The sequence below is a fragment of the Urocitellus parryii genome, chromosome 7, assembly GCF_045843805.1.
Source record: "Urocitellus parryii isolate mUroPar1 chromosome 7, mUroPar1.hap1, whole genome shotgun sequence".
Lineage (NCBI taxonomy): Eukaryota > Metazoa > Chordata > Mammalia > Rodentia > Sciuridae > Urocitellus > Urocitellus parryii.
This window is the reverse complement of record NC_135537.1, coordinates 151,380,238-151,407,071: the sequence shown is the minus strand read 5'-3', so window position 1 is coordinate 151,407,071 and position 26,834 is coordinate 151,380,238. Positions and strand designations below refer to the sequence as shown.

At 37.1% G+C, this 26,834-nt stretch overlaps 1 protein-coding gene across 1 annotated transcript in view; it reads left to right on the top strand.

Moving 5' to 3' along the window:
- Positions 1 to 6,722: 6,722 nt before the first annotated feature.
- The window catches only part of Ppm1e (protein phosphatase, Mg2+/Mn2+ dependent 1E), a 144,104-nt gene continuing 123,992 nt past the window's right edge, over positions 6,723 to 26,834 (top strand). Inside the window, exon 1 of the mRNA XM_026407318.1 lies at positions 6,723 to 7,174. Within this exon, the coding sequence (XP_026263103.1) occupies positions 6,723 to 7,174 (452 nt within the window). The remainder of the gene's footprint in view (positions 7,175 to 26,834) is intronic.

Here is a 26,834-nt window from a genome sequence, read left to right as displayed (position 1 = left end):
TTTATTTTTTTTAGTTTTCAGCGGACACAACATCTTTGTTTGTACGTGGTGCTGAGGATGGAACCCGGGCCGCACGCATGCCAGGCGAGTGCGCTACTGCTTGAGCCACATCCCCAGCCCTTGAGATTCATTTTTTAAATAAAGACATAAGGAACTGTTCAGAATGTATATGCATTTAAAATTTTGACAGATGTTACCAAATTGTCCTCCTGAGACATTGCCAGTTTATACTTCCACCAGTGATTTTTGAGAGTGGCCTCACTTTTTTTTTTCTTGTAGTTGTAGATGGACATCATGCCTTTATTTTATTTGCTTATTTTTGTACATAGTGCTAAGGATTGAAACCAGTGTCTCACACATGCTAGGTAAGCGCTCTGCCACTGAGCCCCAGCCCCAGCCCAAGAGTGGCCTCACTCTTGATAAGACATTATTTTGTTTTTTTTTTTTTTTTGCCAGCTTGATAGTTTTTAAATGACATCTCATATTGTGATTTTACATTTTTTTAGTTGTATAAAAACTATACTGACTTGATGCCATTAAATATTTAATCATAGCCAAGTGTTATTCCATGTAAATTATCAACTGGTTAATAATTGGATTTCCCAGTTAAAGGCAGATCAGTGCAAATGTCTGGTCTCCTTTTAATTAATAGTTCTCACTGTAAATTCATAGCTGTCATTGTGGTTTTTATGTTGGAGATATTATGTGTAGACATTACAATTGACAATCCTCGCTGAGCTCTTGGCCATCAGCTAGTATCAACTGCCAGTTTAGCAACACAATCAAATTAATATCTTGAAAAAATACTTACATGTTAATCATTGTTCACTCACTGTTTTTTTAATGAAAAATTTATAATGTGAGTAAGTCATCTTGGACATCATGCCCAGTTGAGGCTCCAAATACTCTATCCCAACTACTATCTGACTGTAAACTCCTGAGACCTGCATGTGAGAATCACCTAGTTGAGCCCAGTCAACCTACAGGGTTATGAAACATAGTATAGTTTTGTAGCTACTCAGATTTGGGATAGTTTGTCTTGTACCAGTAGGTAACTGGCATAGCCACCTGAGAGCCTCTCTGCTGGATCTTACCAAATTGTATCTTCAGGTGCCTTCTGAGAATTTCAGATCTTTATTCCCACAGATACCATTCTTTCCTGTACTGTCATTATGTTCCATTGCCCAACTGATTCCAGTCTTTAATCTCTTCTTCAATTCATCCTGCACTCATCTGAAGGAATATTTGCTTATTTATATATTTATTTTTTACAGCTCCCTGAGAGTAGTCTTGAATTTACAATCCTCTTGCCTCAGCCTCCTGAAGTGCTGGGATTATAGCCATGTGCTACCATGCCTGGCTTAAATTTTCTTAAAACAGTTTTTTTTAATCTTTGTTTCTTTCCAATTCAGTACCCTGAAACAATAATTATAATTCTGTCTCCCTAAATATAATTTTGAATCTTTGCCCATAGACTTTTTATCATATAGTCTTTTTTTTAAAAAAATATTTATTTTGTAGTATTTGGTGGACACAACATCTTTGTTTGTATGTGGTGCTGAGGATCGAACCCGGGCCGCACGCATACCAGGCGAGCCCGCTACCGCTTGAACCACATCCCCAGCCCTATATCATATAGTCTTAACATTATTGGCCTGTATTTCCAGAAATTAAAAATTCCAGAATTTTTATATAACAATTTTAAATATTTGAGAAAAAATTTTACGTGTGAAAGACCCAAGTGTTTTGCATACATATTTTGATTTGCTGCCTTTGTGCAAATAACTGATGTATTGTTATTTGGTATAGAGATTCATCAATTTTTTTTTTTTTTTGGTTGGGGGTACAAGGGATTGAACCCAGGGGTGCTTTGCCACTGAGCAACCCTATTTTATTTTGAGACAGTTTTGCCAAGTTACCAGGGCAGGCCTCAAACTTGGGTTCCTCCTTCTTTAGCTTCCTGAGTTGCTAGGATTTCAGGTATGCACTATTATGACCAGTTGAGTCTCATCAAATCTTAATCCTCATGCAGAATTATTGGAAACCATGTGTGCTGTATTGGTGCCAGATATGTCATTTATAGATTACTCCTTCACAAGGCTGCAAACCACTTCATATGCCCAAATCATTTCCTTTCTGGAAACGATACATTAAGTCAGCATGGTTACCATGTGTGGTAATTGATAATGTCTGTGCCACATGGCTTACTTCTACCCTTGTCCAACACAGCTCTTCTACCACCTATGATTACCATATGTTACCGCACTCTAGGTTAATGGAATCATTTCCATCTTCCCTTCGAGTCACAAATGTCATTATGGCTCAATTCCATCAGCTCAACTAAGAATAAAGTATTCATTACTATCTAAGCATGGAAAACACCTTTGTGAACAGTTTTCACATTTAGTTGCCTGTTAAATTTTTATTTAAAAAAGCAGCTGGGTTTTTTGTTTTCATTTGCTCTAGTCATCTGCTGACTAGAATAGGGAAATGATCAATATCATTCTGAATGCTTACATATATTTATTCTACGTAAAAAATAATTAAAAATTAGGTGATAATAAAGGTAAATTTTTACCATTTTCTGATTTTTATAAAGTGAAAACTAGTAGCAAAATATTGACAGATTTTTTTTCACTCAGTTCACCTTAGAAAAGTCATTCATTATATCCATTAACTTTTTTGTTGTTGTTGTTTCTTTTTTTTTGTTTGTTTTTGGTGCTGGGGATTGAACCGTGGGCCTAGTTCATTTGAGGGAAGCAGTCTGCCAACTGAGATATCTCCCCAGCTCTTAGAAAAGTCATTCATTATAGAAGGAACATGTCATATGTTAGCCATTTATGGTACCATCATCAAATTACCATCAACCCTTGCTGCCTTCCTCTTTTGTAAGGATATCATAAAAAGTACAAAAATAGTTTTTATTGTTCAAACAACTACATAAGATAATAAAAATTGTTATTTTTTTTTTTAGTTGTAGTTGGACACAGTACCTCTATTTTATTTATTTATTTTTTTGTGGCCTTGAGGATCAAACCCAATGCCTCACACGTATTAGGCGAGGACTCTACCACTGAGCCACAACCCCAGCCCCAAGAAAAAGCGTTATTAATGGTTAAAACTTTAAGGAAAAGGTTAGAAATTAGTGAAATTTAGTACATGTGGACCTATTAATACTGGAAGAGATCTTTAATTTTTGAACAGTTGCCTGTAATTTGATCATATTATCCAGCAATAGAAAAGTAATAAATTATAGCAGTGATGTTTTTGCAAGTATGTGGGGATGATTTAAAAATTATATTATTGTTGGGTGTGGTTGCGCACACTTGTAATCCCAGCAACTCAGGAGGCTGAGGCTGAGGCAGTATGATTGCAGGTTAGAGGTGAGCCTTAGCAACTTAGACTGTGTCAAAAAATTTCAAAAGTTAGGGATATAGCTCAATGGTAGAGCACCCCTAGGTTTAATCCCCAGTATTACAAAAACAAAAAAACCCACCATATACAATTGGTTTGGGAATCAGAGCAGGAAGTTTCCAATTTAAAACATTTCTATTTGCTCAGTTGGTTTTTCAGTGGCCAGATATTCTGTTGCTCCCTACTAATCAGTTTGACCACAGTCCCCCCCCCCCCCCGTACTGGGGTACTAAACACTCCAGGGGTGCTTACTACTGAGTGACATCCCTAGCCCTTTCGATTTTCAGAGATGGTCTCCTAAATTGCTAAGAGCCTCAACCTCTGGAGGCTCTGGGATTAATACAACTAGCTAAATTAATATTTTAAAAGTGATATATTAGTTATCCTTCAGTTTGTTTTTGTGGAGGTAGAGGTTGAACCCAGGGTCTCATGCATGCTAAGCAAGCATTCTGCTACTGAGCTGTACCCCAGTCTTCCTCCTTCAGTTTTCAAATATGGATTTTAAAATACACATTTTTATATTTCTACTTCACATTCATCATTAGGCCTAGCCTTAAAATATTTGCATAGGCATTGATCTGTAGGCCACTGGACATGAGGTATATGTGTTTTATTGTAACTTAAAAATATAAAACTCTAGTATTTTAAAACATTTAAGTTACTACTTGAGACATGGTTTTAGCTTCATATCAATGCTTTTTGCAATTAGCAACATGAAAATTGAGGGGACTTTTGAAAATAGTATTTCTGTTTTTGCCTATAAACAGATAAAACAGGCTTTTAATTTTTTTTAATTTTAAATTTTTGAACTAGAAATTGAACCCAGGGGCACTCAACTACTGAGCCACATCCCAAGCCCTTTTAATTTTTATTTTGAGACAGGGTCTCGCTAGGTTGCTTAGGGCCTTGCTAAGTTGCTGAGGCTGGCTTTGAACTTGTGATCCTCCTGTGTCAGCCTCCCGAGTCACTGGCATTACAGCCACCCAGTCCCACAAGACTTCTTGATAGTGGTAAAATTATCCTACATAGCTGCTCTTAGATCCTAGCACTGTTCTCAGGAATCTTCGAGCAAAGCTGCTTTGTCAAATGGATGCAACAGGATCCATATTGATCTTTTAAAGCAAACACGCCTCTCATTTTTAGTAATGAAGAGATGTGGGCTTTTTCTTTTACTCTTAGAAGTAATGTTTCACCAACATATATCATTTCCCTTTGATATGTGGGTTGACTCATAAGATTAATGTCACAAATGTCATCTAGATGAGGGAGGCAACTACATTAGGAAGCAGGAAGGTGTAGTTTGATATGAATTGTTACAGTTGACAGCTATGTACTCTTGAACTGAATGTCATTATGTCAAATTCTGAGATATTAACAGTGGTTGGAATGTAAAACTGTGGACATTTAGGTTTGCAGCCTAAAAAGTTTTGTCAATCTTTCGTAGACATTTGAAATGGAAATGAACAGGTGGATTGAAAACAAAGACAAATGAGTTTAAAGGCTTTCTTGGCATCTCACAGAGAAGTTGCTTTACACTGGTGATGTTTTAAACAAAACACACATAAATACATTTAGCATGTCTGGAAACAGACTTATTGGGTCTTTCCATCTACCTTTAAAAATAAATATAGAGAACTCAAGTGCATTACTCACTGTATACTTTGTATCATAAATTTAATCTTAAGCTAGGAAAAAGCATGGAACTCTATTTTACATGATGCCATAATGTACATTAGTGAGCTCAACCCACTTAATCTTAAAATAACAGCATCAGGTCAGGGATTTAGAATACAGTATTACATGAAAACAGTTGGCAAGGAGACTCCTTCTTCTGCCATTAATAACTGACTGAAAATGGTATTTCAGACCCTAAATCCAACTGAAACCCAGAAACAAACAATAAATGGAGTGGATGAGGTGGATAATTTGTGAGACCATGTTTTTCAAAGTAGAGAAAGAACTACTGTTAGCTGAATTATATGTTGCCATGGACATGGAAGTATGCAGTAATGATGCTATCATCTATACAGCTGTATAACAGCACAGCTTCTCCCTCTTCCACCCCCCCTCAGTAAGGCTTGAAAATAATAGGTTTGTGTGTAGTTTGGTAAGAAAATTAGAATCATTTAAAGTAGTTTCAGTTCCAACTTAAGAAAAAAGACACAGGAGGGGATGGGGAAGAACAAACAAAATATAAAAATACATATTATGTAAAACAGTGTAATATGCATTATGCAGTAACTGAAGAGGGGCATCTTGGTGTGATAGAAAAGCAATGGGTGAAATCAATCATGATTGAGTCCATGTTGCATCACTTGCTTGTGACCTTGAGCAAAGTCACCATGTCTTCAAGGCTTGGTTTCCTCATCTATAAAAAAAGAATCATAATGGTAATGTCTTCCACCTCAAAGGAGTGTGTTAAGGGTTAAAGGGATGGAAACAACTTACAAACTGCAAAGCCCTATACAAATAAGGCAAATATGGACACCATGCCCTATTGACTTTTCAGAGAAAAGGGGTCTAAAAGGCATTGTAAATTAACGATCGATCTAATTCTAATGCCATAGCTAAAAGTTTTGAGACCTAGAGCAACTAAGTTACTATCTTCATTTTCATTTTCATTGTTTTTGAGCAAAGAGGATAACAACACAGAATCAAATGAGAAAGCTTGTGCAAAGTAAGCTACAACTTCTTAGGTATTCCTGGGGCCCCATCTTCTCCCTACTTGATCAGTGACTGTCATCAACAAAAGGTGTTCACAAAGTGGTGGCATCTGGAACGAATAAGGAAAAACTGAAGTAAATGCAATTCAAGTGGGAACCAACAGCTAGATTTGGAGACATCTTAGTTCACTCTTAAAGTGAGGCAAGGGTCTCCAATCAATAAAAACAAAAGAGTTGGACAGCAAACACATCCAATGTCCTTATTGACTCGGCGGACTCGACGGGAGGGACCCTGAAATTCTTAATTAGAACCGGTTGCCATGGCGACAGTCTCTAGGTAGCGTGGGCTGAGCTCTCGGTAGGGATAGAGGGTGGGCCGCCGCTGGACCCTGCGCGCGCTCGCCACCAACTTTCCCTCCAGACCTGAGAGGGGCGGCGCGCTCCGCCCCCGCCCCCGGGCCGCGCACGTCCACGCTCGGCGGCGCGCACGCCTGCGGGAGCCCTCTCCAGGCAACCTGGTGCTGATCGCTCGTGCCGGTGCGGCCGTTAAACGTCGTAGCGGGAGCCTGAGGCTCAAAAGCAGCCCCCTCCCCTTCTTGGGTTTCCTTCACTCCCTTCCGGGTCGGTCTCGGGGCATGAACAGCGATGGCCGGCTGCAGCCCAGAAGAGAAAACTTACCGGCGCTTCCTGGAGCTATTCCTGGGCGAGTTTCGTGGTCCTTGCGGCGGGGGCGAGCCAGAGCCTGAACCTGAGTCTGAGCCCGAACCTGAACTGGTAGCAGCTGAGGCGACCGAAGCTTCGGTCGAGGATCCCGGGGAGGAGTCGGCCACAGTAAACCCAACGGAGGAGGGAGAACAGGAGCAAGACCCAGAGCCCGAAGAGGAGGCGGTTGAGGAGGAGGCGGAGGCGGTGGCGGCGGCTGAGGGCGAGGAGGAGGAGGAGGAGGAGGCAGCCCCGGGGCACTCGGCCGTGCAACCGCCGCCGCAGCCCCAGCTGCCGCCGCTGCCCCCGCTCCCGCGACCGCTGTCGGAGCGCATCACCCGTGAGGAGGTGGAGGGCGAGAGCCTGGACCTGTGCCTGCAGCAGCTCTACAAATAGTTAAGTAGCGGGGCTCAACTGGGGTGGGCCCGCTGTCCCCGTCGCGCCGGCCTCGGACGAGGCTTCCTCGGTCTCTCAAATTGCTATCTTTTCTGTTCAATCCCGAAACCGCAGCTACCGCCGCTGAAAACGCCCCCGCTGCTCGGACTCGGTCGGTGGGCTGCGAGCTGCCCACGCCTGCCTGGGTTCCTATGTCTCCTACCCGGTCCTGGAGGCGCTCTCCCGGCCCTTCCGCGGGCCTCTGGCCCCTTCTTCCTCCTTCGCCTCTGCTGCCAGGTTCTTGCTCCACTTCACACACCCTTTTCTGTTCTTGCCTCGGAAGGTCTTTTCTCCAATCTTGAGCCCTCTTATTCTCGGCTCCCTTCTTTCTGGAGGTTTCCTCCCATCTCAGTCAGTCTTTCCCCGGGTTGGGTCCCTGGTTTGGCTTTACAGAGGCGCGACTCCTTTCCAGGCTGATCTGCTAGGTGCCTCCTGCGTAACCGCAACAACAATGATAATACCGGCCCCATATCCAGATGAGGAGAGACTCGTAGATTTTCCGTTAGGCGCTCTATGTTGAAAGTGAGGAGCTCTTTAGATGGCTTAATACAAGGGAGCCTAGTATCTTAGTTGAGACATTTGACAGCTCATAATTGAGGCGGGAGGTAAGGAAGCGTAAATAAAATTTTACCAAGCCAATCTTCAGGTGAAAGTCGTAATTCGTTAAAATGGAAAAGGCAGGCTGGTTTGATAACACTGCAATTAGGTGTAGTATTTTCAGTTCATTAAGTAGATGGGGTGGGAGATGGGGGAAAGCAGATGGCTTAGCTACACAGATGAAAGTCTAAAATAGAAAGGTCAAGGCTTTGCCTTTCATCCTAATTCTGGTTTTCATAGGCTTGAAATAGAAACGATTTACAATTGCGTTTCTTTTAAATGGAATTGTTCTGAAATAATGACAGAGGAGAACACTAAGAAGTCTCTGAAACCATTGGTAAACCTGAGAGTCTTTTGCCATTCAGCTAATGGTTGTAATGAAAGGTGTTACTCTGACCATCCAAAAAGTTTACTACTGCCAGATGCATGGCAATTAAGTTCGAATTCACTTCTTGGATTTTCTCAAAAGCCTAAATGAAAGAAGGATCTGGAATATAAACCTGTTTTGTCTTCATTCAGCCTAATAGACACCTGATCAAATCATTCTCCTCTTAAAGCAGCAGTTTATCAAAGAGAAAAAAAGTAATTAGCAAATCTCCTGTAAAAGTACACTGTGTTGATGTCTCATACCTTATGAGCTGTCTAAAATTTAATTTAAATATACTGTTCGATTACCAAGGGAATAATCCTTTTTGGGAAATGTAAAAAATAAAATGGCGTGTAATACTACCACTCAGGGATAAACAGCATTAATGTCTGAGTGTTTCTAGTCTTTGTGAACTGTCATAGAAAAGACCTTTTGGAAGGTCATTTTTTATACTAAAGACAATTAATGCTTTTGCTTAAAATGGAAATATTTACCAAAGTGAAAGAATTTATTTCAGCATCAGACTAGTAATATTTTGATATTTAATTTTTACATTTACAAATGTGGTTACAAAATTGAAGGAAAACAAATTTAAACATTGGAGAATGTCCAAAAAAGAATCATTAGTTTAGTACAACCCTGATTATTTCCCATTTGAGAAGGGTTTTTTTTTTTTTTAATGAAACCTATATAAAGACAATGGTAAGAAAATGTGTTTTTCGTATATAAAGGAAAAACAAGATTAATTTTGGCACACTTATAAGCCAGAAAAAAGATTCAAATAATACAGTGACCATGAACTTCATAACAGAAGTTTAGATTTGAAATAAAATCTAATTATACTAAAGTGATCTTAAATTAGAGATTTAATATTCTGATTTCACATAAAATCAGAACTCTGTGCTTTGTGCAGTTGCTACTGATGTCTTTTTATTCAGATATAAAATGGTTGGCTTGTTTCTGTAAAGTATCTTTGAAGTCCTTAATGGGTTAAAAAGTTTTCTAAAATATATTTTAATGACATTGGAGTTTTATTTTTTGATTAAAAAAAGCATATGACTTAGTCACAAGAATAAGTACCAGAAGACTTGGTAGGGATAGATCATTTTTCTGTTCAAATGCTTCATTTTACAGATGAGAAATCTATAGATCTATGTGGATTCAGAAAAGACAAATATGTACAATGATTCCAACATTTTTTGATATAATCTCTGAACCTTAAAACTCTTTCCAACATAGTTGAAACATTGATTTCTTACATTTCAAAGGAAATACTTAAAAATAATTCTGATTATAAATATGTTGAGATTGCTTATTTATGAAAAATGAAAGTTTTTTCCTTACATATTTTCTCAAATACCCACCCACCCTGGTGATACCTGTCAAATGGTGCTAAAACTCCTAAGTGAAATTACCTAACTATATATTTATGAATTTGAAATTTGAGACTAGTGTAAGAAAAAAAACCACTTCATTTAATACCAGTTTCATAAGTCTCTGTTGTGTTTTTTTGTCAATATTTTAGAAAAATGCATGGCTGCTAAATAAATTGTGGGTCTCTTGAAGAAATAAAGGAGCTTCACAATACTATTTTATGTATGCATTGATTGAAATTTTACTTTTGGGGCTGGGGATGTAATTCAGTGGAATAATGCTTGTCTAGCATGTGTGAGGCCCTGGGTTAGATTCCCAGCACTCCAAAAAAAAAATTTTTTTTTTGGCTTTTTAGAAAAGTATTATAGTGACAACATTTGTCTCATTTTTTTGCTTCCCTCAAGTTTTAGAATAGGAACAGCAGACTTGTTATCATTCTTCATTTTGGTAAACTCACAGCTTGGAACTAATTTAAAATAAGCAGTTATTTAGATTTTAAGAGTCAAGGTTTAAATTAACAAAATATAGTTATAATTGTCAACTTAAAAATTTTTCAGAGCAATATTTAGGGTAACATTTTACCTTTTAGCTTAAAAATGAGAATCTTCTTTTGCTAGGTAAAAACAACATAAGACATTTTGAAATGAAATAAATAATAAAATCCGCTGGAAGGCAGGTTTGGTGGTACACATCTGTAATCCAGCAACTTGAGTGGCTGAGGATTTCACAATCCAGACCAGACTGGGCAATTTAGTAAGACACTGTCTCAGAATAAAAAGATAAAATGGGTTTAGGATATAGCACAATAGTAAAGCACCCTTGGGTTCAATCCATGTGTGTGAAGGGGAGACTTTGGATGAGAAAAACCTTTCTTGTGGACAATAAACAGTATTTTAAAGGGCCATATAAACAATTTTGTTTCTATTTAACCTCAAAAATCAGTAATAAAGTCATGCATTAATTTAGAATTGCTGAGTTAATTTATTACTTATTAATAAAAATTTCCTAGCGAGGCGCAGTGGCTCACACCTGTAATCCCAGTGACTTGAAGGCTAAGGAGAATTGCAAGTTCAAAGCCAGCCTCAGCAACCGCAAGGTGCAAAGACCCTGTCTCTAAATATTTAAACTACAGAATAGTACTGGGGATGTGGCTCAGTGGTTGAGTGCCCGTGAATTCAATCCCTGGTAACACCTCCCCTCCGCCCCCCCCCCACAAAAAAAGAAAGAAAATCCTAATGAGTTGGAGTCTTCGCCTAGAAATAGGAATAGGACCCATGTTTTACTCCTTTTCTAAATATAAATGTCTCTTGAGAGCTTAAAATGTTTTCTAATAACGTAATCTTAGGATTTTTTGAGGTTAATGAGAGACTTTTTGAAAAGGTGGAAGTGAAATATCATACAGTTTTGAAGTAATTATTAAATAAGAAATGTATAACTGATCATATAGCAAATGTGAATATATGTCTACTTATATAGATTATATGGGTCAAAGCTGTTTTTTTTTTAAAGAGAGAATTTTTTAATATTTATTTTTTAGTTTTCAGCGGACACAACAACTTTATTTTTATGTGGTGCTGAGGATTGAACCCAGCACCCAGCGCATGCCAGGCAAGCGAGCTGCCGCTTGAGCCACATCCTCAGCCCCTGTTATCTTTTTCTCTATGCAATACTAGTGATAGATTTGTTTTAACCTAGAATAAACAAATACTCAAAAGTCTTTTTTAGAGCTGTAAGTCATTACATTTTAAGAGCAGTTGTTTCCTCAGTTATTGATTTAGTGTGGGATGGGCTTCCCAAGAGGGAGACAGATATCTGAGCAGGCTGGCAAAGTTAAGTTACAGATGGTTTGCAGTAGTGTTGAGGATGGCACTTTAAAAATGGTTTGGAAAAGAAAATAACTAGTTATAGACACCAATAATTCAGTTAAATTAAATTGTGTGAATCATGAGTGACTTTGGGATAGGTCAGAAAATCATAAAACTTTGTTTCATTTTCACATATTGTATGTGGAAAAATGCATGGTTGCAAGTCATAGAATATCAATCATTTTTAAATTAAATATTTTATTAAAAATAGTAAATGATTACTAAAAAGTAGAGAAAATTCCTTTAAGCAAAAATTATCAAATATCATTCAGTGTTATTGTTTTTCTCTTCCCTCTTAGATTGCCCTTTTTGTTGGTGGTGATGGTGGTGGTGCTACACCCCAGGCCTTTTATTTTTTTTATTTTGGGACAGGGTATCACTAAATTGCCTCACCCTCTCCAGTCACTTAGATTATAGGTGCACACCATCATACCCAGATCTTTTCATATTCTGCCTATCTTTTTAATTGTGGTCTATCCTTGATTGTCTTCTCAAGTCTAGTTGACTTTTTTACCCTTAGTCACTATCAATCATGATTGGTTATTGTGGTTATGCTAATGACTCCCTTATCACCATCCTTTTTTGACTGCTAATGGAATGACTCCACCTAGAGTCTAAAGTCTCCTCATATTTAACTGTTCAAAACTGATTTCAATTCTCCAATCTCTTCCCCCCAAAAAAACTTACATTCTTTTTAGTGTGTCGTTCCTGACTTCTCTTTTCATCCCTCTCCCTCTCAATTAAGTCATTAATTCTGCCTTGTAAATATTTTATAAATACCTTTCCCTATTCTTGCTCTCATTGTCATCTCTTATGAGTTTTGCCCTTCTGCAATACCATTTTCCCCAGTATAGCCAAAGAATAATTTTCAAGAATCTAGATTATGTAGATTGTGTAATTGTCACACTGCTTAAAGATTATTGCCCTTTGCTTGGAGTTGGCTAAACTACAAGGCTATGGGCACATTCCTCCAAACCATAAAGTCTGTCAAAGCTTCTGTAAGGAGTGAAAGTCCAATTACAGAGTTAGAGGGAAGAGTTCATATAAGACCATCATCATCTCTGATATCACTGCAAGTTTGGGGGTTTCCCAGAACTACTTTTAGATTCCACACTTCACTAGAAAAACTCACAGAACTCACTGAAAAGCTATTTTACTCAGAATATGGTTTATTTTTTTATTTTTTTTTTAAAGAGAGAGTGAGAGAGAGAGAGAGAGAGAGAGAGAGAGAATTTTTAATATTTATTTTTTAGTTCTCGGCGGACACAACATCTTTGTTGGTATGTGGTGCTGAGGATCGAACCCGGGCCGCACGCATGCCAGGCGAGCACGCTACCGCTTGAGCCACATCCCCAGCCCCAGAATATGGTTTATTAAAAGGATAAGCTACAAATTAGAACCACGAAAAGGAAAACATACATGAGGTGCCATCCATGGTCATAGATGTGAGATTTCCTCTGTTCTCAGGGGAAATTAAAATTAGTGTGAATCCCAGGGACTTGGAAGGCTCAGAATGAATCCCCAGAATGAATATGTAGCAATACAGCATATTGCCAGTACAAGAAGCTTACCTGAGCTTCACTATCCGGTTTTTATTGGAACTTACTGTCCCATGATGGAATTTAGATTCCAGTCCTTCCCTCTTCAGAGGTCAGGCAAATACCGTGTGGTCTGAAGTCCGAGTGGCCCACAATGAATAATAAAAATACTCATGTTACTTCAGAATTGCCAGGGATTTAAAGGTTCCCTCCTAGGAGCTGGGCACAAAGTACAAACTTCTTTGGGCAGGCCAAATTATTTACTACATTACCCTTCATTACCTGTCTCTTTTGCTTCAAGATGAAATCCAAGGGCTGGGGATTATAGCTCAGTTGGTAGAGTGCTTACTTATCATGCACAAGGCCCTGGGTTCAATCCCCAGCACCACCAAAAAAAAAAAAAAAAAAAAAATTCCAAAGTAAAGGCTTACCTCATCAGCCTCATTTCTGGAATCACTATCACCCACTCCATTCCATTATACTTTTAGAAACTACTTTCAGCTATATACTAATATATTAGTTTGAATGTGTTGTCTCTCTATCTTACTCTGTACCTCCATACACAGCATATTACTCCCTGTTTTTGGAATATCACACTGCATTACCCCCACTCCCATATAATATCTTAGGTATCCTTTAGGTCTTTATTTAATACTGGTTCCTCAGGAAGCCTTTGCTCACCATTCTTGCACAAACTATAGAAATGATACCTGAAAGTATAGTTTGAATCCTAACACTTATGAGTCAGGTGTTTCTTCCATGTGTCCCTCCAAAGAATGAAGTGCTTATTCCTCTTGTCGCTTATTAAATTCTTTTCTCTTTTTTTTTTTTTTGTCAAAAATATTTATATTTTCCCTTACCAGACCAATGGTCTTGAAAATGAGGTGTATCTAAGCCATGCTCTGTGGCCTGTGACTAAAATCTAGTGACTGGAGACTGAGGCAGAAGGATCACAAATTCAAAAACGGCTTGAGCAACTAAGCAAGACCCTGTCTCAAAAAATTAGAGCTGGGGATGTAGCTCAGTGCTAAAGTGATCCTGGGTTCAATCTCTGCACCAAAAAAAAAAAAAAAAAAAAAAAAAAAAAAAAAAAAACTAAAATAATTCATTAGGGCAAAGATTAAAAATTGTTAAAATATATGTAATGCTATTCAAAATATGAATTCAAGTACAATTAATATTTGCTGTGTTATTGAGATTGACAAATTGTTCTGAATGACAATCAATTTTCTATCAAGCATGTTAATCCTGAGGGAGTACAAGTTCTACAGCTCTGGGGTTGCAGGTTGATACTGTCATCTTTTCACTAATTCCCAGGACACTGTAAAGTACTGTGCTGGATCAAATGGTTTTATAGATTATATTTCCTGGTTTTAGCAATATTAACCCTCACAAAATGGACAAATAACTTTTAAAATCCCTGCAAAGAAATCATGGGCTGAATATAATATTCATAATACAAGCATCTGAAACAACAAAACTTGGGCTGGGTGTGAATCCCAGGGACTTGGAAGGCTGAGGCAGGAGGATCAAAAATTCAAGGCCAATCTTAGCAATTCAGTGAGACCCTCAGCAACTCAGTGAGACTGTCTCAAAATGAAGAATAACAGTGTAGCTCAGTGGTAGAGCTCTTGCTTAGTATGTGAGACACTGTGTTTAATCCTTAGCACTGCATAAAAATAAATAAAGGTATAAAAAAGGGAAGTGTCCTTTTTATTTTTTATATTTTTAAAGACTGGGGATGTAGCTCAGTAATTAAGTGCCCCTGGCTTCAGTCCCCAGTACCGAAGAAAAGAAGCATCAAAATTTTAAGAACCCATCTCCCTTTCTTAGGTTTACCTTATTTTTTAAAAAAAGGTATAATTACATTTCAGAAACAAGAAAAATAATGTAATTGAGTAGATTATGTGAAATATTAGTGTATAAGAAATATAAGCCATGCATGGTGGTGCACACCTATAATCCTAGTGACTCTGGAGACTGAGGCAGAAGGATCAAAAGTTTAAGGCCAGTGTAAGCAATTTAGGGAGGCTTTGTTTCAAAAAATAAAAAGGACTGAAATACAGCCAGCGGTAAAGTGCTCCTGGGTTCAGTACCCAAAACCAAAAAAAAATATATTTATATGCATATATATATATATGCATATATATATATGCATATAAATATTTTTTTTCTGGTGATGTGGCTCAGTGGTAGTAGAGCAATGGCCTAGCATGTAGGTTCAATCCCCAGCACTGGAAAAGAAAAAAAAAAAAAGGATGAAGAAATACTGCCTAAAGAAATACTGAAATATTAGAACGGTGTTTGTTTTTATGTATCCGTGTATGTTTTATATATGTTTATATATACATACATATATCCATATGTATATATGTATACACATGTCTATATATGCATGTATATGTAGCATATATACATGTATGTATAAGTATACATATATTGGGTGATTTTTGAAACTCAAAATTTTGGGGGGGAGGAGGTACCAGGGATTGAACTCTGGGGCACTCGACCACTGAACCACATCCCCAGTCCTATTTTGTATTTTACTTAGAGACAGGGTCTCACCAAGTTGCTAGTGTCTCACATTTTTGCTGAGGCTGGCTTTAAACTCTCGGTCCTCCTGCCTCAGCCTCCCGAACCTCTGGGATTACAGGCATGCACCACCACAATTGGTTAAACTCAAATTTTTTGATAGAGTATCTGAGCAAACATTTGGAAGAATTGTTACTACCTACTTATTTGCCATCTATGTTCCTAGGTCCTATGATGTCTCTCCCAACTATAACATACAACAAATATTTGCTTATTTATGAATGCACTTAGAGGTTTAAAAAAAGATATTATTCTTACTATTATATCCTGTTTTTTTTTTTAAACTTTAGTTTTTAGTCTCACATTTAAAAACTTTTTATTATAGAAAATTTAAACAATATTTGTTTCATCTATAATCCCATACATCCCATCTCACTTTCCCTTATGTTCTATGAAATCCCTACCCCGCCCCTTTCTTTTTTTGGTGGCATTGGGAATTGAACCTAGTGGCACTCTATCCCTTAGCTATATATCTCCAGCCCTTTTTATTTTTATTCTGAGACAGGATCTCTTTAAATTGACAAGGTTGGCCTTGAGTTTATAATCCTCCTGCTTCAGCTTCCTAAATAGCTGAGATTATAGGCATGAGCCACCACGCCCAGCTGTTCTATGTAATTTTTAAATGGGTATTCAAAAATTGAATCAATTCTTTTGGACATTTGAAGTGTTACCAATTTTTGGTTACTCTGAAATTTTGTGATGATCATTATTTGAAATTTTGTGATGATCATTATTTGAGCAAGTCTCTAATTTTTTCAAGATATATTTAGTGATGTGATTGCATGTTAAGATATTTAAGATACTTAAAAGAGTTTTGAGATGTTGTTTAAAAATGTCCTCTAACAAGGCAGTTTAACTTTTGAAGCAAGTACATATTATCTTGTGCTGCATAATAAAATTAGGACCAACAGTGGACTACATATGTACAGTGTTGATCCCATAAAGTCATATTGCCTAGTGATGTTTGTTATAGCCATCTTAGTTCATGTAAGTACATTCTGTAATGTTACCATAATGACAAAATTGCCAGGGACATATTTCTCAGAATGTTTCTCTGTTGTTCAGCCAGGCATGACTATATGATAAAAAGGCTGTTAGTATTATGAAGTATTTAAGCATTTAGAAAATAAAAAAATAACAAAACAAAATGTCAGTATACCCATCATCCAGTTTCAACAAATTATCCCATTTTTTTATTTTGAGAAAATAACACACTTCATACATAATTTGAAGATTTCATTGTAACCCTTTTTCTTCCCTTTTACTCTCAGAGGTGATTTGAGAATTCTGGGAATATATCCTTCTGGTCTGTTTTTATATTTTTACTACACATGAACATATGGTCAATCAATATGTGGTGGGGTTTTTGATATTTTGGTAGCCATCTATTTCAAGATTAACCCCCTTTTCAGAAATATGTACATATAGAACTAGTTCTTTCATTTTAGCTACTACATATTCCATTGTATAGTTATACTATGATTTATTTATCCAATCTCCTATTGTTGGACATGTGGGTTGTTTCTAATTTTTGGATATTATACTACTAGCTGCTGTACTGGATAAATCCTGATATCTCAAAGGCTTAACATAATATTAGTTTATTTCTTCTATTCAGTGGTGAAGAAGGAGTTGTATCCTGTGGAGTCATGAAGGCACCTGAGATGATAGAGGCTCTGTGATCTTCAGTCTATGTTTTCCAAAGTTGCTCTAGTACCAGCATCCCTCCAGCAACCATAAGGAGCGATTGAAGAATGTATTAGACTTTTAGGCACAAGTCCGTAGAAGTAGCATATATTACTTCTGTTCACTTTCTATTGGCTAGAATTCAAGTTATATAACAATAACTAGGGCCTACATTTCTCCACAAAGGGCACTAGGATTGTAGTTGCTGGTTTGGCAGTTAATTCCAAGAAACAACTCTATCCTATGGAAAAAAAAGTACAAAACTTTGGTGGGGTAACTGATAGCCTCTGTCCTACAAATAATGCTGTAGTTTGGATTTGTCTCCTTATGCATGTATATAGGTTTCTTAGGTGTACATCTAGAAGTGAGATTATCAGATTGATATTTTGTAAGTTTTTTTTTGCTTTGTCCAACAGCACTATATGAGTGGTCTGTTTTTTCTATAATCTTGCTACTGTTAGAACTGCCATACTACCCATCTTGTATTTTTACACAGCTATGTGCTATTGCCACTGGATTATATGAGAAAGCAGAAACTGCTTATAGGGACTATGATCTTGATTTAGGGTATTTTAGAAGAGGACACTGCCTAAAAATCTACACTAGCTTTGTCCAGCAGTAATATAAGCCATATAAATCATTTAAAATTTTCTGTTGAGCACATTTTATGAAGTGAAAACAGGTGAATTTAATTATTTTTTATTTTTTGTGGTACCAGGGATTGAAACCAAGGCATTAAACCATTTAGCCACATCCCCAGCACTTTTATATTTTGAGACAGGGTCTCACTAGATTGCTTACAGCCTTACTAAGTTGCTGAGGTTGGCTTTGAACCTTTGATCCTCCTGCCTCAGCCTCCTGAATTGTTGGGATTGCAGGCTTATGTACACCATCACGCACGCCTGGCATGAATTTAGTTCTAATAACTTATTTAACTCAATATATCCAAAATATTGCCATTTCAACATGTAATCTATATTAAAATATCATTTATATATTTTATTTCAAGTTTTTAAAAAATCCTGTGTATATTTTATATTTATACCAGTGGAGTATCACATTTCAAATGCCACATGGGGTTATTGGCTGCCATATCAAGCAGTTTTAGGTTTAGACTTAATACTATTTTTTTTTTGGCGGTGCTACTTTTTAAAAGGAAGTGGTTGCTACTGTGCATAGCTGAGTTCAATCTCAGTACCAACAAAACACAAGTATAACAACAAAAACAAATTCTATAACACAGGTATGATATTTAATTTCAAAATCATAGTTTAAAAGGCTCTTGCTCCAATCACAAAATATGTCTTTATTTAGCCTTCAGGACAACAGCAAGCCTTAGGTTTTTCTTAACCAGAGAATATAGATACTCCTTAAGTTCCAGTGGAAACCTATTGCAAATTGAAAATACTGTTAATTCAGAAATTCATTTAATACATCTAACCTGCTGATTTTCCTTAGATTTTTTTCTTAACCAGAGAATATAGATGCACCTTAAGTTCCAGTGGAAACCTATTGCAAATTGAAAATACTGTTAATTCAGAAATTCATTTAATACATCTAACCTGCTGAACAGGTCATAGCTTGCAACACAGTGCTGTGTAGAGTATCAGTTGTTTGTCCTCATGATGTAGTGGCTCATTGGGAGCTGTAGCTTGCTGCCATTGCCTAACATAGCAAGAGAGTATCACAGCACATCTGGAAAAAGATCAACATTTAAAATTCAAAGTACAGTTTCTACTGAATGCTATCACTTTCACACCATTGTAAAGTGCAAAATTTTAAAGTTGAATCTTCATCAATGGGGGACCATTTGCAACCTGGTGCTGATTGAGATTACTGAATTGTTAATTTCTTCTCAGAGTTTATGGGGGGAGCAGGTGAGTGTGATTTTTCTATTTAGTTTCTTTATTACTGTGAAATAACAAACAACATTAGTGGCTTAAAATTACATCTATTTGTTGTCTCATGATTCTGTAGGTAAGAAGTTAAGACAAAGTCAGTTGAATTTGAGAAGGCTGAAGTCAAGGTGTCAGCCACAGGTTTGGGGGAAGAATCCACTTTCATGTTCATTCAGGTTATTAGTAGAATCTAGTTCTTTGTTGTAGGTCTGAGGTCAACTGTTTCCTTGCTGGCTGTTAGGAAGTGACTGATTATCACTTCTAGAGGCCACCCACCTTCCTTCTCACATGGATTCCTCCAACTTTAAACTACCAGTGGCACATAGAGACCTTGTTATGCTTCACATCTCTCAGGCTCCTCCTGCTGCCAACCAGAGAAAACTGCTTTTAAGGGCCTATTTGATTAAATAGGATCTACACAGATAGGTTTTATGGTAAGTTGATAGGAAAATTAACACATTGGGGCAGGGGTGGATCTAAGTGGTAGAGCACTTGCCTAGCATGGAAGAAACCCTGGGCTCAATCCCCAGCTGCACAGAGAACAAATACAATCACAGGAGTAATATTTCATTCATATTCCTAGGTTTCAGTGTTTAGAGCATCTTTAGGGAGCCATTTTAGAAATTCTGCACACCACGGTAGAGAAACAAGATGGAACAGCATTTTAATTATTTTGTTTAAAGATCTTTTAATTTCATTTCATTTCTAAATGAAAATAAAATGCTCTGCCTATTTTTGTCTCCATTCCCACCAAATTTTCTGAGCTAATATCAGCTCATAGCTTGATCTGTAACAGTATTCTTAACTCATATATCTGATTCCACAGTTCCTTTCCTACAATTTTTTATATCGCAGAGTTCTCTCTTTTATTGGGAATAGATACTGTTGCACTTTTCTGCTCAAAATCCATCAGTGTCTTCAAATCATACTACCTTAATCTTGCCTGTGGTTACTTCATCTGGTTACACCTCAATTAACACCCCACCCCTGGTTTTTTTTTTTTTTTTTTTTTTTGGTACCAGGGATTGAACCAGGGGCACTTAACCACTGAGCCACATCCCAGCTTGTTTTATTTTTTATTTTGGTACAGGTTCTTGCTAATTTGTTCAGGGCTTTACTAAGTTGCTAAGACTGACTTTGAACTTGTGATCTTCCTGCTTCAGCCTCCAAAGCTGCTGGAATTACACGTGTGCACAGCCACACCCAGCATCAATTAACCTCATTTTGTTTTGTTTTGTGTGTGTGTGGTACTTAAATTTTGATCCAGGTGTGCTCTGCCACTGAGCTATATCCCCATCCCTTTTTGTTTTGAGTCTGAGTCTTACTAAGCTTCCGAGGCTGTCCTTGGGCTTTTGATCCTCCTGCCTTAGCCTCCTGAGTTGCTGGAATTATAGTCCTATACCAATATGCTCAGCAACCTTTGTTTTTGACTTCTTACTATGCACCAATCACAATGGTCTTGATTTAGTTCACATAACTTGCTCTTTCCTGCCCCAGGAATATTTATTTTCCTTGCCCAAGCAACTTTCCCAACTGTCCAATTCAACCTTTAGATTTTATCTTAAACATCTCCCCATTATAAGAAGTGTTTCTTTACCCCTGGTCTAAAGTCTTACTTTTTACATTTTATAGCATCTTTTGCTTTTTCTGTATATCCACTTATCACAATTTAAACATATGGTTCAGTGTCTTTTCCTCAGAATAAAGAATTATTTTCTTTGTGTATCCAGCACCCAGTACAGGTGTTAGCAAATGTTAAACACTGAGTGTAAGTGTATATTAAATAAATGATTAGGGGCTGGTGTTGTGGCTCAGTAGTAGAACACTTGCCTAGCATGTGTGAGGCCCAGGGTTCTATTCTCAACACCATGTATAAATAAATAAAATAAAAGTCTAAAAAAAAAAAAAAGCACAAATCGAGAGTTTTCTTAATTCCTACTGTGTATTTTCCCTTTTTTAATATTTATTTTTTAGTTATAGGTGGACACTATATTTTTATGTAGTGCTGAGGATCAAAACCAGTACCTCACACATGCTGAGCGAGTGCTCTTCCTCTAAGCCACAACCCCAGCCCTGGATTTTCACTTAAAAGTACCTTATGCTGCCTAGCTTTGAGAAAGACTTGTCTATTACTGCCTATCTTAGTTGAAGTCAACAAAGAAAAAGTACCAGAAGACTTAAGTAAATAAATTATTAAATCTTCTACTTTGCTCAGTCTACCAGATTGTTTCCTTTCCATTTTTTTTATAGGCATATTCATTCCCTTTTCTGCTGTCCTCTGAAAGGGAGGAGATAAAGGAAGAAAAAGAGTTGGGTGTGGGGCTGGGATAGCTGGGTATGGTAGAGTGCTTGACTAGCATGAATGAGGCACTGGGTTCAATTCTTAGAACCACATATAATAAACAAAATAAAGTCCATTGACAACTAAAAAATAAAATAAGAAATAGTTGGGTGTGGTGGTGCATGCCTGTAATCCTAGTGACTCAGGAGATTGGAGTCAGGAGGATTGCAAGTTTGAGACCAAACTGCAACTTGTCGAGGTCCTGGGATTTAGCAAGACTCTGTCTCAAAAGGTTAAAAAAAAAAAAAAAAAAAAGCCGGAGAGAATATATCTATTTTTTTCCTTTAAGCTTGGTTTCTTTTTTTATATTTATTTTTATCAGTGTATTTATTTTGGTTTTTAATATTTTATATTAACAAAACTATTGAAATACTTACAATTGTCATTACCACTAATGCTCCACAACTTCGTAAATAAACACTTTTCATTGGTTTGAAAGAGTATTCCAAATATGTACAGTTACATTTAAAAAAAAAACAACTAGGGTTGGAGGTGTGGCTCAGTGGTTGAGTGCTTGCCTAGTACGTACAAGGTCCTCTCTTTTGATACCCAACATCACCCTCCCCAAAAACTTACTCTCATGTAATTCTAGAATATTGTGAACAGTGACAAGTTTAAAGAAAAATAATACTAGAGTCATGAGCTTGTTAAAAAATCGAGAGTTTTCTTAATTCCTACTGTGTATTTTCATTTAAAACTACCTTATGTTGCATAGCTTTGAGAAAGACTTGTCTATTACTGCCTTTCTTAGTTGAAGTCAACAAAGAAAAAGAACCAGAAGACTTATTTGTTGGCTAGAAATACCAAAGCTAATTTTTCCCCTGTTGACTTGATTCCATATTGATTTATAAGGTCATTTCTGTGGGGTTTGGTGGTCCACGCTTGTAATGAAGCCCTGGGTTCAATCTTTGGTATTAGGGGGAAAAATAGTCTTTTATAGATTATTTGGCCTACATTTAGCACAAGACACAACCTCTGATCTTTGATCTTTATATAGTAATTTCTTATTCTTTTTCATTCTGTTTTGTTATGTGGTACTTGGGATTGAACCCAGGGCCACACACATGGCAAGGCAAGTAGTGTACCACTGAGCTTCATCCCCACCACCCTGCTCCCCCCCCCCCACCAAACAGGATCTTGCTAAATTCCCCAGGCTGTTCTTGAGTTTATGATCCTCCCTCCCTCAGCCTTTGAGTAGCTGGAATTACAGGTGTGTATCACCATGCTTGGCATTATTCACATTTGTCTATGTTGTGAATATAAATAAAAAAATAAAATAACTGATAAGACTATTTTTTGAGAAGTATATTGTACCATAGCTAACATTGATCTTTACATAAGAAAAGCAAATAACAGCCAGGCACGGTGGCATATGCCTGTAATCCCAGCAACTGGGGAGGTTGAGATAGAACAATAGCAAGTTCATCAATTTAGTGAGAAACCCTCAGCAATTCAGTGAGTCCCTATCTCAAAATAAAAAATGAAAAGGCCTGGGGATTTAGCTCAATGGTAAAGCATACCTGGGTCTAATCACTACTACCCTAAACCAAAACCCAAAACAACAAAAAATAAAATGTAATTCCCTTAAAGGGTGGTATATATGTATTATACATGTGTATTATATATAATACACAGAAACATGCACACTCTATATGGTATTTTTGAAAGTCTGTTGAGGTAGGTGATATATATATGTGTATGTAAGGTGCATGTGTATGAAATTTTTACTTAGGCTAAAATCCTAGATGGCAAGAATCATGTTCTAAATAGGTCCCTTTTTTTTTTGGACCGAGGATTGAACCTAGGGGTGCTAGTAAAACATGCCTTAAAGTTTTACTTTAAAAAAATCAACTAATTAAACATCACAGTGGAAGAGTCCATTAAATCTTACATTTAGTAATTAGTGTATTTTTATTTTCTTACATAAGTCAAAATTATCAACCCTTGAAATGAATTTCTTCTCATTTCCCCAAGGACTCCTAAAGGTTTCAATTAAGTTTTTTTTATTGAGAATTTTCTTGGTTTTAAAAGCCTTTTATTTACTTATTTTGGTACTAGGGATTGAACCCAGGGACACTTTACCACTGAGTACATTCCCAGTTCTTTGTATTTTTACTTTAAGACAGAGTCTTGCTAAATTGCTGAAGCTGTCCTTGAACTTGCAATCCTTCTTGAACCTGCCACAGCCTTCTGAGTTGCTGCAATTACAGGCATGTGTCACTGTACCCTCAGAACCTTTTAATTTTTAACTGGCTGCACATTTAAAATTATGGGTTTTGCTGTAATTATTATGGCACTTGCCTGTAATCCCAGCAACTCAGAAAGCTAAGGAAGGAGGATCTTAAGTTTGAGTCAACTTTGGCAACTTAGTGAGACCCCTCTCTCAAAATAAATAAAAGGGTCAGGGATGTAGCTCAGTGGTAGAGCACCTCTGGGTTCAATTCAAAGTACCAAAGAAAATATATTAAATCATTTTATATTTCATAGTATTCATAATTAGTAGTAATTTCAAAAAATTATTAAAATAGTATCTTTTTAGGGTTGGGGCTATAGCTCAGTGGTAGAGCCTGAAGCACTGGTTTCCATCCTCAGCACCATATACAAATAAATAAATAAATATATTGTGTTAATCTACAACTAAAAAAAATACTTAAAAAAAATAGTATCTTTTAAAAAGATAGATTGCTGTCCAAAGACAGAGATGAGAAAGCAGACCATTTGGGACATATCTGGCTAACTTTTATTTATTTTAATAAAGAAGGGTAAACCTGCAAAGAGCGTGGAAAAATGACCCCCAAATCATTCATTCATTCAGTTAATATTGGGCACTGTAGACTGTATTTGATCATTGAAATGCAAAACAAAATATTAAACAAAATGCCACAGAATCAGAAAACAGAGGAAGCTTAACATTCTTTGTTCTGCCCTCTCTTTTTTTTTTTTTTTGTACCAGAGATTGAACCTAGGGGCATTTAACCACTGAACCACATCCCCTGCCTTTTAAGTTTTTTTATTTTGAGACAGGATTTCACTAGAGTGCTTACATAGTCTCACCTAGTTGCTGAGGCTGATTTCTAACCTTCGATTCTCCTGCTTCAACCTCCTGAGCTGCTGGCCTGGCCTACTTTTTTTTTTCTTTTTCTTTCTTTTTTTTCTCCCCTTTTTTGTTTTTATGATGTGATACAGCAATCTGTATACGGGGTAAAATTGGGAGTTCATAACCCACTTGAATCAAATTGTGAAATATGATGTATTAAGAACTATGTAATGTTTTGAACGACCAACAATAAAAAAAAAAGTTAAAAAAAAAAAAGAACAATGGTTTCAGGCTTGGGATATAGCTTAGTTGGTAGAGTACTTGCCTCATAAGCACAAGGCCCTGGGTTCAATCTCCACCCCCCCCCCCCACACACACACAATGGTTACTAAGTTGTAGAATGTCTGTCTATCCTAACCTTCCTTCTCTTTCCATCTCATTATTTCTGTCTTCATGCTACCTAAAATCAAACTGTGTGCAGATTTTATAACTGAAAACTGCCTGAAGTGTTTCTATTTCACTATGCTTAAATTTTATTTACTTCCTAAAGATTTATGAAAAGAGAAGTATGTTTTGTTTGTTTGGTTTTGTTTTTTGTATCAGTATCCACTGTGTGTGTGACCTTTCAGATAGATCAGTGTACTAAAACATAGCCCTTCAAGGATGTGTCTGGAGAAATAGGAAGCACATCAAGCTGTGGATGGATATGAAGGACAACATGAGACCATAACTCAGATTATAAATCAATACATAAAATTTAGGAGATAGGAAATAATTGTTTTGAGTTTGAAATAGTGATGTTAAAAACATTTGTCATTCGTTGATAGGATTTTTATTCTTTTATTTTCTTCTTCCTTATAATGTAGAGATGCAGCCTTCAACACTTAATTTCAGATGCTATCATCTACTAGAAAAATTGCCCTGAGGGAAGTTGGAAGTAGCATTCTCTTCACTGAACTACCCCAATATATATATATTTTTTTTACGTTTTTCCCCCTTTGTTGTGTTACAGTTTGAACCCCAGGCCTCAAAGTATGCTATCACTGAGCCACACTTCTAACCCACATTTTTATTTTTTTAAAAAGACATTCAGCAATTCTTTCCTTTTTATTATAAATCATTTATATGTGGCTTTAAAAAAATTTTGTCAGTACTGGGGATTGAACCCAGAGGTGTTTTACTGCTGAGCTACATCCCAGCCCTTTTTATTTTCAGACAGGGTCTCACTAAGTTGTTGAGGAATATCTGACTCTCCTACCTCAGCCTCCCCAGTCAATTTATATGCATTTCTTTTTTTTTTTCCTTTGATGCTGGGGATTGTGACCACTGAGCAACACCACTAGCCTTTTTTATTTTTTATTTTGAGAGGGTCTTAAAAGTTGCTTAGGGTCTCAATAAATTGCTGAGGTTGTTCTTGAGCTGCAGTCCTCCTATCTCAGCCTCACAAATTGCTGGGCTTATAGGTGTGTGCCACCACACTGCCTATATGCATTTCTCATCTCCTTTGTTAAACTGTACCTTCCTTGAAGCAGAATTCATGTTTGATTCATAGCACTAAAGCCTCATACACATAAAGCGCTAATATTTAATGAATTTAAGTATAGCATGAATTAAATTATTATAGCAGTGCTTAAGTGTTGAATACAAATTACCTGCATCAGAATCATCAAGAGGCCCAACATGGTGGTGGTGTGTATCTGTAATCCCACTGATTTGGAAGGCTGGGGCAGGAGGATCCCAAATTCAAGGCCAGCCTCAACAACTTAGTGAGACCCTGTCTCAAAAAATTAAAAGGGCTGGGAATGTGCATTGGGAAGGTGCCAAAAAAAAAAAATCTGGAATATTTTGTTAAAAATGCAAATTCCTGTGCTTTTGCATAATCTACTAAATGAAAATTTGAGTTCCAAAAATATGTCATTTTGTTTGTTTTGTTTTTGTGTTTTGGTACCGGAGATTGAACTCAGGGGCACTTGACCACGGAGCCACATCTCTAGCCCTGTTTTGTATTTTATTTAGAGACGGGGTGTCCCTGAGTTGCTTAGTGCCTTGCCATTGCAGAGGCTGGCTTTGAACTCTTGATACTTCTGAGCCCCTGGGATTACAGGTGTGTGCCACTGTGCCCGGTTCAAGAATATATTTTGAATAAAAACCCTAGGCTGGGCTGGGGATGTGGCTCAAGAGGTAGCGTCCTCGCCTGGCATGCGTGCGGCCCGGGTTCGATCCTCAGCACCACATACAAACAAAGATGTTGTGTCCACCGAAAACTAAGAAATAAATATTAAAAAATTCTCTCTCAAAAAAAAAACTAGGCAATTATCATACACA